Source organism: Pelophylax lessonae (assembly GCF_965119305.1).
Source record: "Pelophylax lessonae genome assembly, chromosome: 6".
Classification (NCBI taxonomy): domain Eukaryota; kingdom Metazoa; phylum Chordata; class Amphibia; order Anura; family Ranidae; genus Pelophylax; species Pelophylax lessonae.
The window spans coordinates 292,755,197-292,769,836 of NC_138773.1; the positions used below are offsets into that span (position 1 = coordinate 292,755,197).

Genomic DNA, 14,640 nt, shown 5'->3' on the forward strand with positions numbered 1-14,640 from the left:
TAAACACATTGCTAATAGCAGTATCTACATGTTTATAGTTTAATTATTCATATTTGCACAGTTTAGCACTGAAAACGGCTATTTTATGTACATTTTTGCAATGTCAGTAAAAAATTGGTGCCGTCCGTAAATTTTTGGCATTCTGTCAGTAAATTTTACTCCGGGAGGTTGGTAACACTGTTAGTATCATCTCGGTCTAGTAGTTGTCTCTGCAGAGTACAAACCTCTTCCTGTAGCCTTTCCACTATACCTTTAAGTTGAGCAACTCTTCCTTGGTAGGTAGCACCAAATTCTTGTAGTGCAGCAATCTGCTGCCTCAGAGGAGTCACGACACTTGCTATAGCGGCCTCCATGTTTAGGCCAGAATATTCTGTCACGATCAGGGGTCAGGCTCGAAGACCAGTAGCTATAGCAGTGGAAGCTCACACAGGAACCCGCAGGATAGGAACACAGGTAGATCAGCCAGGCAGATGATGCAGGCTCACCTGAGGTGTGGAATCTAAGTACTAACCAGTGTTCACCAGAGCTCCTGATGGTGGACATGGATATTGCTGTGTGTTAGCACCAGGTCGTGGTCCTCAGTATTGCCCCACCAGGAGGTGAGCAAGCCAGGGTCCAAAAGCAGATATAGCAGGTAGGGATCAAGCAAAAGCGTAGTCAAGGAATAGCCAAGGTCGGTAACGAGTAGTTGCAGGTTAAGATAAGCAGAAGCAAAGTCAAGGAACAAGCCAAATATCGATAACGAATGGTAGCGAAGATACGGGCGACAGCAGGAGAGACCAGCGAGATATTGGTTGAAGAAGGCACAATATTCTGGCAATCAGAAAGTGCAGAGACATGGCTTAAATCACGAAGTTCATTGGAGGAGCTAAGGGTTCAAGGTTCAAGGTAATTAGGATTCATGGCAGGATCATTTGAAGATTTGTCCAGCATTCTAGGTGGCTCCGCAAGCAGAGTCATTGCCAGACACCATGGAGATCCAAGGTTCAAGCCCAGGACCTAACAGACTGAACACACTCACGTTTTATACATCTTTAAACAAGATGAGCCTTAGCTGATCACCTCCCCACCACCGTCCGGGTATCGGAGACCATGGAAATTACGTCACTGGCCCCACCTGACGGTTGTGTCACGTGACAAGTATAGCTACGCTTCGGGTGGGGCCAGTGACATCATTTCCAGTGTCTCTGATACCTGGAAGGTGGGGGGGTTGATCAGCCAAGGTTTATCTTGTTTAAAGATGCATAACATGTGAGTGTGTTCAATAAATTTTATAATAAAGAGCGGAAGTTTTTTTAGCAATACTGCACTATGAAATCTTACTTGTATATCCTGAATTATATGGGAAGCGTAAGGAGTGGATCTAGACAGTCCCAACAGGAGGACCGCTGGTTAGACAGATTGTATACAGAACCTGAAGACCATCTATTTATGTATTTAAAAAGGCACTGCTTGACTGATCTGGTCATTCCCTAAGGTAAGCGGCCAATTCACTTAATATTCACAAATATAGAATTATTTGGGCACGATTTATAGCGGGGATGAGTCTCCTGTGGATGGAGTACTGGCACACACCACTGGATTATCACTAAAAATCTCCCTTTTTGGACAAATTTTTTAGGTTTTTTTTTGTGTGTGTTTTTTGCTAACAATGTTTTTGCTGACAATCTACACTGGATATGGACATTTGATAATTTGATAACTGTATAAGAAAGGTAGATTACTGATCCAATTTAGCATCTATTTGTAGTTTGACAGTGTTTCTCAACCTTTTAAAGGCACCCTTTAGTTTTTAGAATGGGGTGCCATGAAATTTAGCTGAATTTTAAACTAATAGTTTTACATAATGCAGCAATATCCAAATGCATAGGACACCCAACATCAGAAGTAATTTATTGTTTCAAAGCAAACACACCTTTGCACACTGTCATTGATTAGTATTCCAGTGTTTCTCTTCTCCCTCAGTTTCTCTCCCTCTTTCAGCTAGTGCGACCCCAGTGGTGATGGAGAGGGGAAGGGGAGGGACAAACAAGGATGCTGTGCAGGTGCCCATCGTTCTCCTTATCAACCGATGATGTAATTGGATGTTAGGACACTGTTGGCTTGAAGGTTGTAATGGTGCACATGAAAACTTATGGCTTTATGTAACTAATAGGTAGGCTTTATCCACCCGCTGGCTTGTATACAATTTTTGGGCAATTTCTAGGCATTTTTCCAAGGCACCCCTGAAGACACCTGAAGGCACCCCAGGGTGCCTGGTTACCCTGGCTGAAAAAGGCTGGTTTATGATATGTTTTTGTTCTCTATATTCTACACGTTTCACAAATGTTGGAATAACAACATTCTACACAACATTTCACAAGTGTTTAAATAAGTGCACCGTTTATTTAAAGTTATTATTTGGATTTTAGTATTTGAGTTCACTTATTAATGGTTGCAGCTGTTCAATTAAAGGTACAGGGGAGGTTCAGTGATTTATGTATTGTGGCCTTTTTCAACCATGGTGCCCAGGCACCCTGGGGTGCCTTGTGGTTTCTTCAGGGGTGCCTTGGTAAAATGCCTATAAATTGCTCAAAAATTATATACCAGCTTGCATGTGGATAAAGGCTGCCCTTCTAGCTGCCAGCGTCCTAACGACCAATGGCATCATTAGTTCCTAAGGAGGATGTAAGTCGCCTGCATAACATCCCTGTTTGACCCTCTCCTGCCCCTCTCCATCTGCGTTGGGGTCACATAAGCTGAATGATGGAGAAAAACAGAGGGAAGAGAAACATTGGAATACTAGTAAGTACCAGTTTGCAAAAGTATATTTTCTTTAATAGATTAAATCACCTCGAACTTTGGTCGTCCTACTTCGACATGTGGGTGTTGCTGCATTAAGTAAAACTATTAGAAGAGCTTTTACATTTTAGAATGGGGTGCCTCAAGACTGTCCATAATTTTTAAATGTTGAGAAACACTGATGTACTGTACATAGCAGCGCATAAGTACTTTAACACTAATTACAGGCTTACATATTGTCACACTGTTTTAACTTGAATTGTAGAGCCAAACAGGTTACTTGTTGCGGGTATTGTCATTGTTTGTTTGATATTTTTATGTTGTTTATACTGTTTCAAAATTGTTTATTATAGAAGTTTCTTTAATATTTCAGGTTGCCAGTAAAAATGTGCTCTGTCAGTAAAGTTTTCTTGTTTTTTTCAGGAAAACAAAAAGTTGTGGGGAGTCGATAACTCTGCTCATTGACAATGGTCTCCAATCTTGGCTTTAGATACACTTCAAATTAATGAAGATAATTGGCGGAAGAGGGCTGCATGTACAAGGATATGTCTTCTCCATAAACAATTTCTGCTGAAAAGTGTCCTTTTTTCCCACCTCAGACAGTTGAGAGCTTTACTATTGACCATTTCAACAAGTATTCCCTGATGGTAACCTCAGGTTATGTATTTTTATGCTTTAATATACTTCTCAATTATATGCTCACTTATAATGAAATACTTCTGTTCTGTACCTTTCATGGCCTCGTTGATATAGTATCTGTAGTAGTGTTCTCTCCATACGTCATTCAAGTTTGTCCCCTTTTCAGATATTCCATTCTCGGTAATATAGATGGGGGGATTGTTGAATTCCTCCTTTATCCAGTTTAATAACCTTCGCAGGCCAAATGGGGTCACCCTTAGCCAGGAACTGCCTGACCCAAGCCAGGTGCGGTCACTCCATAGGTAGACTTCTCTGTCATAATAAAACATATCTAATAAGAGAACAGACCTCTATATCCTACAAACCTAGGCCTCCTGAAAGCCAGCAGGGTAGGGCAAAAAGTTTACACAAAATCTGCTTGGCAAGTGCTAAAGAGAGGAATTTGGGAGAAGTGCTCACTCTCCAAATACAGGCCATTTGAATTTCCTGATTAAACTATACACGATTTCAAAGGGGTGGTCCATCCAAGGGCAATAGTAAGGTTGCAGGAGTGGCCTAGTGATATCCAGTGCCAGAGCAAGTAATTCTAGAGCCCAGGCGAACATGCCAAACTGTGCCCCCCCCCTCCAAGATGTATGAGCATTATGTGTTAACAAAAATCCCCCCCAAATAATAGAGCACTAATATCAGGGTTCATACACATTTTCACCAATAAAATTCCATGACTTTTCCATGACTTCACGTAAATATTCATGACCTAATGTTTAATGAAATGTCTATGTATACATGTTAAATAAGAAGAAAATCCATGTCACACCCTGCATATTTTTACTAAAATAAATGACAATCTTTGTAGTGTACAGTACCTCTGCAGTTAGGGTTTCGTTTCTGGATACAGCGTGACTCAAAATGGTCCCTTGTTTTACAGTGGATGAGATGGAAGCACCGCTGCCACAGCTTGGAGCCGGTGTCACTTCAGGTGCACAGGGTTAAAAAGCCAGCGCACAGGGTTAAAAAGCCAGCGATCGGATTGGAAGCTGTCAAGCACGCAGCTGCAGACTGGTGCTTTGCACCTTTAGCGTGGCTAGACAGCGCTGCCTCTCCCATGTTCGAAATGTCAAACGTTTTATGACAAACACTGTACATTTAGCGGACATGATACAGGAGAAGGTCAGAGGCTGCGGACATGATACAGGAGGTGGTCAGAGGCTGCGGACATGATACAGGAAGTGGTCAGAGGCTGCGGACATGGTACAAGAAAAGGTCAGAGACTGCAGACATGATACAGGAGGTGGTCAGAGGCTGCGGACATGATACAGGAGGTGGTCAGAGGCTGCGGACATGATACAAGAGAAGGTCCGAGACTGCAGACATGATACAGGAGGTGGTCAGAGGCTGCGGACATGATACAGGAGGTAGTCAGAGGCTGCGGACATGATACAGGAGGTAGTCAGAGGCTGCGGACATGATACAGGAGGTAGTCAGAGGCTGCGGACATGATACAAGAGAAGATCAGAGACTGCAGACATGATACAAGAGAAGGTCAGAGACTGCAGACATGATAGAAGAGCACAGGGGAAGCAGAGAGCACTGGAGGAGCTGAAGGGCACGGGGGGGGGTACTGGAGAGAATTAAGGGGGGGGTTTGCAAAGCATTGCAGGGGGGTTGGAAGGCGCGGGGGGGGAGCATGGAAAACCAGGGGGATGGAGAGCACAGGGGGAGAGGGGGGGGCTGGAGAGCACTGTCTGGGGGGAACTGGAAATCACTGAGGAGGGAGCCAGGGAGCTGGAGAGCACTGGGGGAGCCAGAAAGCATGGGGGGAGAGAGATGAAAAGCACTGTGGGGAGCTGAAGAGCACCGGGGGGGGGCTAAAGAACACTGGGGGGGGGCTAAAGAACACTGGGGGGGGGGCTAAAGAGCACTGAGGGGGGGGCATTTTTACATTCAGCGTATAGCACTGGTACAGGTAGGTGTCCTTCCGGGTTCGCAGTTTGCCCTTACTGTCAGTCACTGGCCAGCAGCAGCAGCCGAAGAGATGACCCAATCAGGCAGCGGGGAGGGCCGACCGCGATTTTCCTGGAGACACTATGACTGGCTAGCAGCAGCAGTAACAGCCGGGAGATTATCAACCAATGAGGCAGCGGAAGCGTCGCTGGAGGGCGGGCCGGCCGCATGAACGTGATAACGCGGGGGTGCAGTAACCAAAACTGTTACCACCCCCTTCCGCGTCATTATCACGTTCATGCGGCCGGCCTGCCCTCCAGTGACGCTTCCGCTGCCTCATGGGTTGATAATCTCCCGGCTGTTACTGCTAGCCAGTCACAGTGTCTCCAGGCAAACCGCGGCCGGCCCTCCCTAGTGCCTGATTGGGTCATCTCTTCGGCTGCTGCTGGCCAATGACAGCACGCGCATACCGCGGACTCGGATGGGTCATCTCTTCGGCTGCTGCTGGCCAATGACAGCACGCGCATACCGCGGATTCGGAAGGACGCTAATACAGCAAAATGTAAATACAGTATGTGGCAATATAATTATAAAATAATTAAAATAATTATGCATCCGCTCCCCGCTCCTCCACAGTAATTTAATTTCATGACTTTTCCAAAACCTAGTGTGTTTCCTAATTTTCCATGACCTTTCCAGGCCTGGAAAACGTCATCTAAAAATTCCAAAACTTTTCCAGGATTTCCAGCACCGTATGAACCCTGTAATATGTATGTTTACCCTCTAAGCATACAACTCCCCCCACTGCTAAAATCCCACCTCTCCCACCCCAAATCTTTACCCCCATCCCCCAACACAAATGCCCCTCCCCAAAAAAGTCACCCCTCCTTGTACAAATCCTCTACCCCTGAAATTTACCCTCTGAGTACACCCCCCCACTCCAAATCCCCCCTCCTAGTAAAAATCCCCCCCCCCCCCCAAAAAAAACAATTTCCCTTCCTAGCACAATTCTTCTCCCCCCCTTCACCACAGCACCTCTTCTAGCAAAAACCCTCTGAATCCCCCCTCCTAGCACAAATCCTCTTCCCCATCCCCTCTCCCAACACAAATCCCCTTAATTCTAGCAATTCCTACCCCCCTGCTGCAACTCCCAACACAAATCTCTCCCCCTCAATCTCCTTGCAGCGCCCCCCCCTCCCATTTCACATGAAATCACAGTGCCCAGTGCAGCTGTCCATACTGCCCACCCCTTTTCCTGGCCCTGGTGACATCTCCTGGCTTCCTAAGGCCACCAATGGTGAGATTTTCCTGCTAGACCCTGATTTTGCTCTTGTCCACCTTTGGGTGTTTCCATTCTCCCAGCTGTGTTCCCTAAACTGTAAAAGTAAAAAAAAAAAAAAAATACATCAGTCAAAGTTGGGCCACCTTGCCAAGGCTGTGTCTGGTTTATATGGCTGGGTATGTAAGCACAGATACCTCACTGTCACAACTTGAGGCTCTGACAGATATAAAAACCCAGTTGGAGGTTTAATTGTTCAGTATTTTGCAAAAAAAGAAATATGGACAGACCTATTAGGACAAATTAATTTTCAGATCACTTCTACATTTTATTATTGTTTATTTCATACTCCTTTTGGAAAAATATGACTACTAAAATATGTAACTGGGAACACAGCCAACTGCCATTGATATTCCATGTTTTCACTACTGGCCAACATTAGACATTTTCCAGTGTGGTGTCCTTTTTATCAGTCTGATAATTGAGTTTCCCAACTGAAGTCCTTCTTAGATCAGTTGTCTTTATTTTACTGATGACTTGGCTTGCATTGCGTCCTGTAGGAGCATTGGAGTTGAACAGAAGTCCACCACCATCATTGCCAATTAGTTCACATATGGAATGTGCAAAATCTGGTGAAGTTCATAGAAACCAATCCGCTTCCACGTTTGATTGTTAAAGCATAGTGGAAAAATCTGAACTTAGAAGCTGATTGGCTGCCATGCACAGCTTCATCAGATTCTGTATATATCAGTTTTCGTAAATCTCTCCCATAGAGGTTGATTTACTCAGACTGGAGAGTAGAAATTCTGGGGCAGCTCTGCATAGAAACCAATCAGCTTCCATGTTTTTTTTTTTTTTGTCAAAGGTTAATTAAACAAGCTGAAGTTAGAAGCTGATTGGCTACCATGTACAGCTGCACTAGATTTTACTCTCTCTAGTTTTAATAAATCAACCCCATAGTGTCCTATATGTGAAAATGCAACTTTACAGAGATTGTTTACTATTTAAAATGACCTTTGGTTTGCTTCATGTTTTGAAATGCTAATTCTCTGCTAATACTGACAGCCTGCAAAGTCAGAGGCGATCCAAACACAGGTCAATCATCTGGTCAATTCACCACCAATGGTCAAATATGTTGCAGAACAGGTCATCCTCTACTGAGCAGTAGTGCCAGGCAACCTGCCCAGTCCATGATGACCTTTAGACCCACGTACAGGGCTTTTTTTTAGGGGGAACGCGGGGGAACGCAGTTCCGGCACCTCCAATACTGAATGTATGTAAGTGCAAGGGGTGATGGAGTGTCCTGGAGGGTCTATTGATGATGGCCGCTGGGGAAAATATTGTCACTAGTGGGGATCTATTTTTGCATGAGGGTCTGTTTTTGCTGGCAGAGGACCTACAGTGGGTACGGAAAGTATTCAGACCCCATTAAATTTTTCACTCTTTGTTATATTGCAGCCATTTGCTAAAATCATTTAAGTTCATTCTTCTTCCTCATGAATGTACACATAGCACCCCATACTGACAGAAAAACACAGAATTGTTGACATTGTTGCAGATTTATTAAAAAAGAAAAACTGAAATATCACATGGTCCTAAGTATTCAGACCCTTTGCTGTGACACTCATATATTTAACTCAGGTGCTTTCCATTTCTTCTGATCATCCTTGAGATGGTTCTACACATTCATTTGAGTCCAGCTGTGTTTGATTATACTGATTGGACTTGATTAGGAAAGCCACACACCTGTCTATATAAGACATTCCAGATCACATTGCATGTCAGAGCAAATGAGAATCATGAGGTCAAAGGAACTGCCTGAAGAGCTCAGAGACAGAATTGTGGCAAGGCACAGATCTGGCCAAGGTTACAAAAAGATTTCTGCTGCACTTAAGGTTCCTAAGAGCACAGTGGCCTCCATAATCCTCAAATGGAAGATGTTTGGGACGACCATAACCCTTCCTAGAGCTGGCCATCCGGCCAAACTGAGCTATCGGGGGAGAAGAGCCTTGGTGAGAGAGGTAAAGAAGAACCCAAAGATCACTGTGGCTGAGCTCCAGAGATGCAGTCAGGAGATGGGAGAAAGTTGTAGAAAGTCAACCATCACTGCAGCCCTCCACCAGTCGGGGCTTTATGGCAGAGTGGCCCGACGGAAGCCTCTCCTCAGTGTAAGACACATGAAAGCCTGCATGGAGTTTGCTAAAAAACACCTGAAGGACTCAAAGATGGTGATAAATAAGATTCTCTGGTCTGATGAGACCAAAATAGAACTTTTTGGCCTTAATTCTAAGCGGTATGTGTGGAGAAAACCAGGCACTGCTCATCACCTGTCCAATACAGTCCCAACAGTGAAGCATGGTGGTGGCAGCATCATGCTGTGGGGGTGTTTTTCAGTTGCAGGGACAGGACGACTGGTTGCAATCGAGGGAAAGATGAATGTGGCCAAGTACAGGGATATCCTGGACAAAAACCTTCTCCAGAGTGCTCTGGACCTCAGACTGGGCCGAAGGTTTACCTTCCAACAAGACAATGACCCTAAGCACACAGCTAAAATAACGAAGGAGTGGCTTCACAACAACTCCGTGACTGTTCTTGAATGGCCCAGCCAGAGCCCTGACTTAAACCCAATTGAGCATCTCTGGAGAGACCTAAAAATGGCTGTCCACCAACGTTTACCATCCAACCTGACAGAACTGGAGAGTAGGGATGATCGAACTTTTGAAAAGTTCGGTTCGACCAGAACACCCGAACTTCACGAAAGTTCGGTTCGGATTTCAGAACCCCATTGAAATCAATGGGACCCGAACTTCTGTAATCAAAAAACACCATTTTTAAGCCCTAAAACCCAATAAATGCCCCTAAAAAGTGCCTAGGGTTCTGGGTCATGCCCCAGGGACTATTAATCACACAAAAAAAAGTTCTTAAAAATTGTCATTTTTGATAAAAAAGCCAATTATTGAAAAATTAAAAAAAAAAAAAAAAGAGATTTTTTTGATTTTTACTTTGGATTTAGTATCTGGGGGGTCTAAAAGGTGTGCATGTGAAGTTTCAGCTCTGTAGCATGTCCAGAACCATGAAAAAAAAAAGATAATTTTTCAGTAGAACAGGGATGTGGTTCGGGAGCCTCCTTTAACTTTAACACCTATATGATCTTTTTTTCTGGTTCTGGACATGCTACAGAGCTGAAACTTCACAGGTACACCTTTTAGACCCCCCAGACACAAAATCACACAAAAAAAGTTCTTAAAAATTGTCATTTTTGATAAAAAAGCCAATTATTGAAAAATTAAAAAAAAAAAAAAAAAAAAGAGATTTTTTGATTTTTACTTTGGATTTAGTATCTGGGGGGTCTAAAAGGTGTGCATGTGAAGTTTCAGGTCTGTAGCATGTCCAGAACCCCCCAAAAATTAGCATTTTCTTATAATTTTTATTAGAACAGGAATACGGCTTCTCTACGGCGCTTTTTCTTGCATTTATCGGGCATTTTTGGAGGCAGGCATGACTTTTTTTGGATTTAGTGTCTGGGGGGTCTAAAAAGTGTACCTGTGAAGTTTCAGCTCTGTAGCATGTCCAGAACCAGAAAAAAAGATAATTTTTCAGTAGAGCAGGGATGGTGGGACCCCTCTTTTACACTTATATGATCTTTTTTTGGGGTTCTGGACATGCTACAGAGCTGAAACTTCACAGGTACACCTTTTAGACCCCCCAGACACAAAATCACACAAAAAAAGTTCTTAAAAATTGTCATTTTTGATAAAAAAGCCAATTATTGAAAAATTAAAAAAAAAAAATAAAAAAATAAAAAAAAAAAGAGATTTTTTGATTTTTACTTTGGATTTAGTATCTGGGGGGTCTAAAAGGTGTGCATGTGAAGTTTCAGCTCTGTAGCATGTCCAGAACCATGAAAAAAAAAAGATAATTTTTCAGTAGAACAGGGATGTGGTTCGGGAGCCTCCTTTAACTTTAACACCTATATGATCTTTTTTTCTGGTTCTGGACATGCTACAGAGCTGAAACTTCACAGGTACACCTTTTAGACCCCCCAGACACAAAATCACACAAAAAAAGTTCTTAAAAATTGTCATTTTTGATAAAAAAGCCAATTATTGAAAAATTAAAAAAAAAAAAAAAAAAAAGAGATTTTTTGATTTTTACTTTGGATTTAGTATCTGGGGGGTCTAAAAGGTGTGCATGTGAAGTTTCAGGTCTGTAGCATGTCCAGAACCCCCCAAAAATTAGCATTTTCTTATAATTTTTATTAGAACAGGAATACGGCTTCTCTACGGCGCTTTTTCTTGCATTTATCGGGCATTTTTGGAGGCAGGCATGACTTTTTTTGGATTTAGTGTCTGGGGGGTCTAAAAAGTGTACCTGTGAAGTTTCAGCTCTGTAGCATGTCCAGAACCAGAAAAAAAGATAATTTTTCAGTAGAGCAGGGATGGTGGGACCCCTCTTTTACACTTATATGATCTTTTTTTGGGGTTCTGGACATGCTACAGAGCTGAAACTTCACAGGTACACCTTTTAGACCCCCCAGACACAAAATCACACAAAAAAAGTTCTTAAAAATTGTCATTTTTGATAAAAAAGCCAATTATTGAAAAATTAAAAAAAAAAAATAAAAAAATAAAAAAAAAAAGAGATTTTTTGATTTTTACTTTGGATTTAGTATTTGGGGGGTCTAAAAGGTGTGCATGTGAAGTTTCAGGTCTGTAGCATGTCCAGAACCAGAAAAAAAAAGATTGTTTGTATTAGAAAACTTTAAGCACAGGAATATGGCTTCTCTGCTGTAACACCTTGCCGGTTTAATAGCAGGCATTTTTTTGGGTTCTTTGCAGTCAGGAAAAACATCTGAACTTGTGTATAGTAGTACTGTGCACAAGTTCTGATGTTTTGCCTGCCTCCAAAATTCCCCAAAAAATGCCAGCAAAAACACACCTGGGCATTTTTTTTTTTGACGCTAGCGTTTTTTTTTGGCATTTTTTGGGGTTCTTTTGAGGCAGGCAAAACATCTGAACATGTGTATAGGGGGGATATATAGACATATATGTCTGAATATATACCCCTAGACATATATAGGTGTGATAGTAGCAGAAATAAATGCTTGCGCTAATGAAATCATTTACAGTAATATATTTCTGCTACTATCACACCTATATATGTCTCGGGGTATATATTCAGACATATATGCCTATATATACACCCTATACACATGTTCAGATGTTTTGCCTGCCTCAAAAGAACCCCAAAAAATGCCAAAAAAAACGCTAGCGTCAAAAAAAAAATGCCCAGGTGTGTTTTTGCTGGCATTTTTTGGGGATTTTGGAGGCAGGCAAAACATCAGAACTTGTGCACAGTACCACTATACACAAGTTCAGATGTTTTTCCTGACTGCAAAGAACCCAAAAAAATGCCTGCTATTAAACCGGCAAGGTGTTACAGCAGAGAAGCCATATTCCTGTGCTTAAAGTTTTCTAATACAAACGATCTTTTTTTTTCTGGTTCTGGACATGCTACAGACCTGAAACTTCACATGCACACCTTTTAGACCCCCCAGATACTAAATCCAAAGTAAAAATCAAAAAATCTCTTTTTTTTTTTTTTTTTTTTTTTTTTTTTAATTTTTCAATAATTGGCTTTTTTATCAAAAATGACAATTTTTAAGAACTTTTTTTGTGTGATTTTGTGTCTGGGGGGTCTAAAAGGTGTACCTGTGAAGTTTCAGCTCTGTAGCATGTCCAGAACCCCAAAAAAAGATCATATAAGTGTAAAAGAGGGGTCCCACCATCCCTGCTCTACTGAAAAATTATCTTTTTTTCTGGTTCTGGACATGCTACAGAGCTGAAACTTCACAGGTACACTTTTTAGACCCCCCAGACACTAAATCCAAAAAAAGTCATGCCTGCCTCCAAAAATGCCCGATAAATGCAAGAAAAAGCGCCGTAGAGAAGCCGTATTCCTGTTCTAATAAAAATTATAAGAAAATGCTAATTTTTGGGGGGTTCTGGACATGCTACAGAGCTGAAACTTCACATGTACACTTTTTAGACCCCCCAGATACTAAATCCAAAGTAAAAATCAAAAAATCTCTTTTTTTTTTTTTTTTTTTAATTTTTCAATAATTGGCTTTTTTATCAAAAATGACAATTTTTAAGAACTTTTTTTTGTGTGATTTTGTGTCTGGGGGGTCTAAAAGGTGTACCTGTGAAGTTTCAGCTCTGTAGCATGTCCAGAACCATAAAAAAAAAAGATCGTTTGTATTAGAAAACTTTAAGCACAGGAATATGGCTTCTCTGCTGTAACACCTTGCCGGTTTAATAGCAGGCATTTTTTTGGGTTCTTTGCAGTCAGGAAAAACATCTGAACTTGTGTATAGTGGTACTGTGCACAAGTTCTGATGTTTTGCCTGCCTCCAAAACCCCCCAAAAAATGCCAGCAAAAACACACCTGGGCATTTTTTTTTTGACGCTAGCGTTTTTTTTGGCATTTTTTGGGGTTCTTTTGAGGCAGGCAAAACATCTGAACTTGTGTATAGTGGTACTGTGCACAAGTTCTGATGTTTTGCCTGCCTCCAAAACCCCCCAAAAAATGCCAGCAAAAACACACCTGGGCATTTTTTTTTTGACGCTAGCGTTTTTTTTGGCATTTTTTGGGGTTCTTTTGAGGCAGGCAAAACATCTGAACTTGTGTATAGTGGTACTGTGCACAAGTTCTGATGTTTTGCCTGCCTCCAAAACCCCCCAAAAAATGCCAGCAAAAACACACCTGGGCATTTTTTTTTTTTGACACTAGCGTTTTTTTGGCATTTTTTGGGGTTCTTTTGAGGCAGGCAAAACATCTGAACATGTGTATAGGGGGTATATATAGGCATATATGTCTGAATATATACCCCTAGACATATATAGGTGTGATAGTAGCAGAAATATATTACTGTAAATGATTTCATTAGCGCAAGCATTTATTTCTGCTACTATCACACCTATATATGTCTAGGGGTATATATTCAGACATATATGTCTATATATACCCCCTATACACATATTCAGATGTCATGTCTGACATCAAACATGTCCTCAAAAAAGCACTGGCAGTGGCAGCCCCTGCAGCATTAAAAAATGCTTGCTGGTGAGAAGCCACATTCCTGTCCCGAAGCAGAGAAATGATCATTTCTCTATAGCGGTCACCCTGCTATGGAAGGGTTTTGTCACCCTGCCATAGCAGTCACTGTCAGTTAACCCTACACTACACTACGGTCCCCTGACACTTAACACTTTCCCTACAGAAACTAAATTTTTGAAGCTAACTTAAGTGTAAAGGAGCACTCTAACTACACTAGATATCCCTTTCCTCACACTAAAAATAGCTAAATGACACTTTTAAAGTAAAATTAACAGAACTGCTTCCACTCTCTTCCATGTCCAGTATAACAATGCTGGGAATATGGCGGGGCGATCTTATATACTGGGGGGCGTATTCACTAATGATTGGTCTAGGGACCCCCTAGTCACTCCAATCACATTCCTAGCATTCTTCTGCCCCCTCAATTGGCTTTTGCTAATGGTTCTGGTCCAATCACGGGCTTTTAAAGCCCATTTCCTGAAGCATTGCATTTTGGGCGGTTCTGGTTGCCGAATTCCGAACTTTTTGGGCAAAAAGTTCTAAATTCGGCCGAACCTCGAACACCCAATGTTCGGGCCGAACCGATGGTGGACCCGAACCGTTCGATCATCCCTACTGGAGAGGATCTGCAAGGAGGAATAGCAGAGGATCCCCAAATCCAGGTGTGAAAGACTTGTTGCATCTTTCCCAAAAAGACTCCTGGCTGTATTAGATCAAAAGGGGGCTTCTACTAAATACTGAGCAAAGGGTCTGAATACTTAGGACCATGTGATATTTCAGTTTTTCTTTTTTAATAAATCTGCAACAATGTCAACAATTCTGTGTTTTTCTGTCAGTATGGGGTGCTATGTGTACATTCATGAGGAAGAAGAATGAAC

The 14,640-nt window shown here is 42.1% G+C and overlaps 1 protein-coding gene across 1 annotated transcript in view; it reads right to left on the minus strand.

Moving 5' to 3' along the window:
• LOC309558740 (uncharacterized protein) overlaps positions 1–14,640 on the minus strand; it is a gene marked incomplete at its 5' end in the record, with an annotated part of 184,416 nt that overhangs the window by 121,549 nt on the left and 48,227 nt on the right. Inside the window, one exon of the mRNA XM_082261787.1 lies at positions 3,512–3,732. Within this exon, the coding sequence (XP_082117913.1) occupies positions 3,512–3,732 (221 nt within the window). The remainder of the gene's footprint in view (positions 1–3,511; positions 3,733–14,640) is intronic.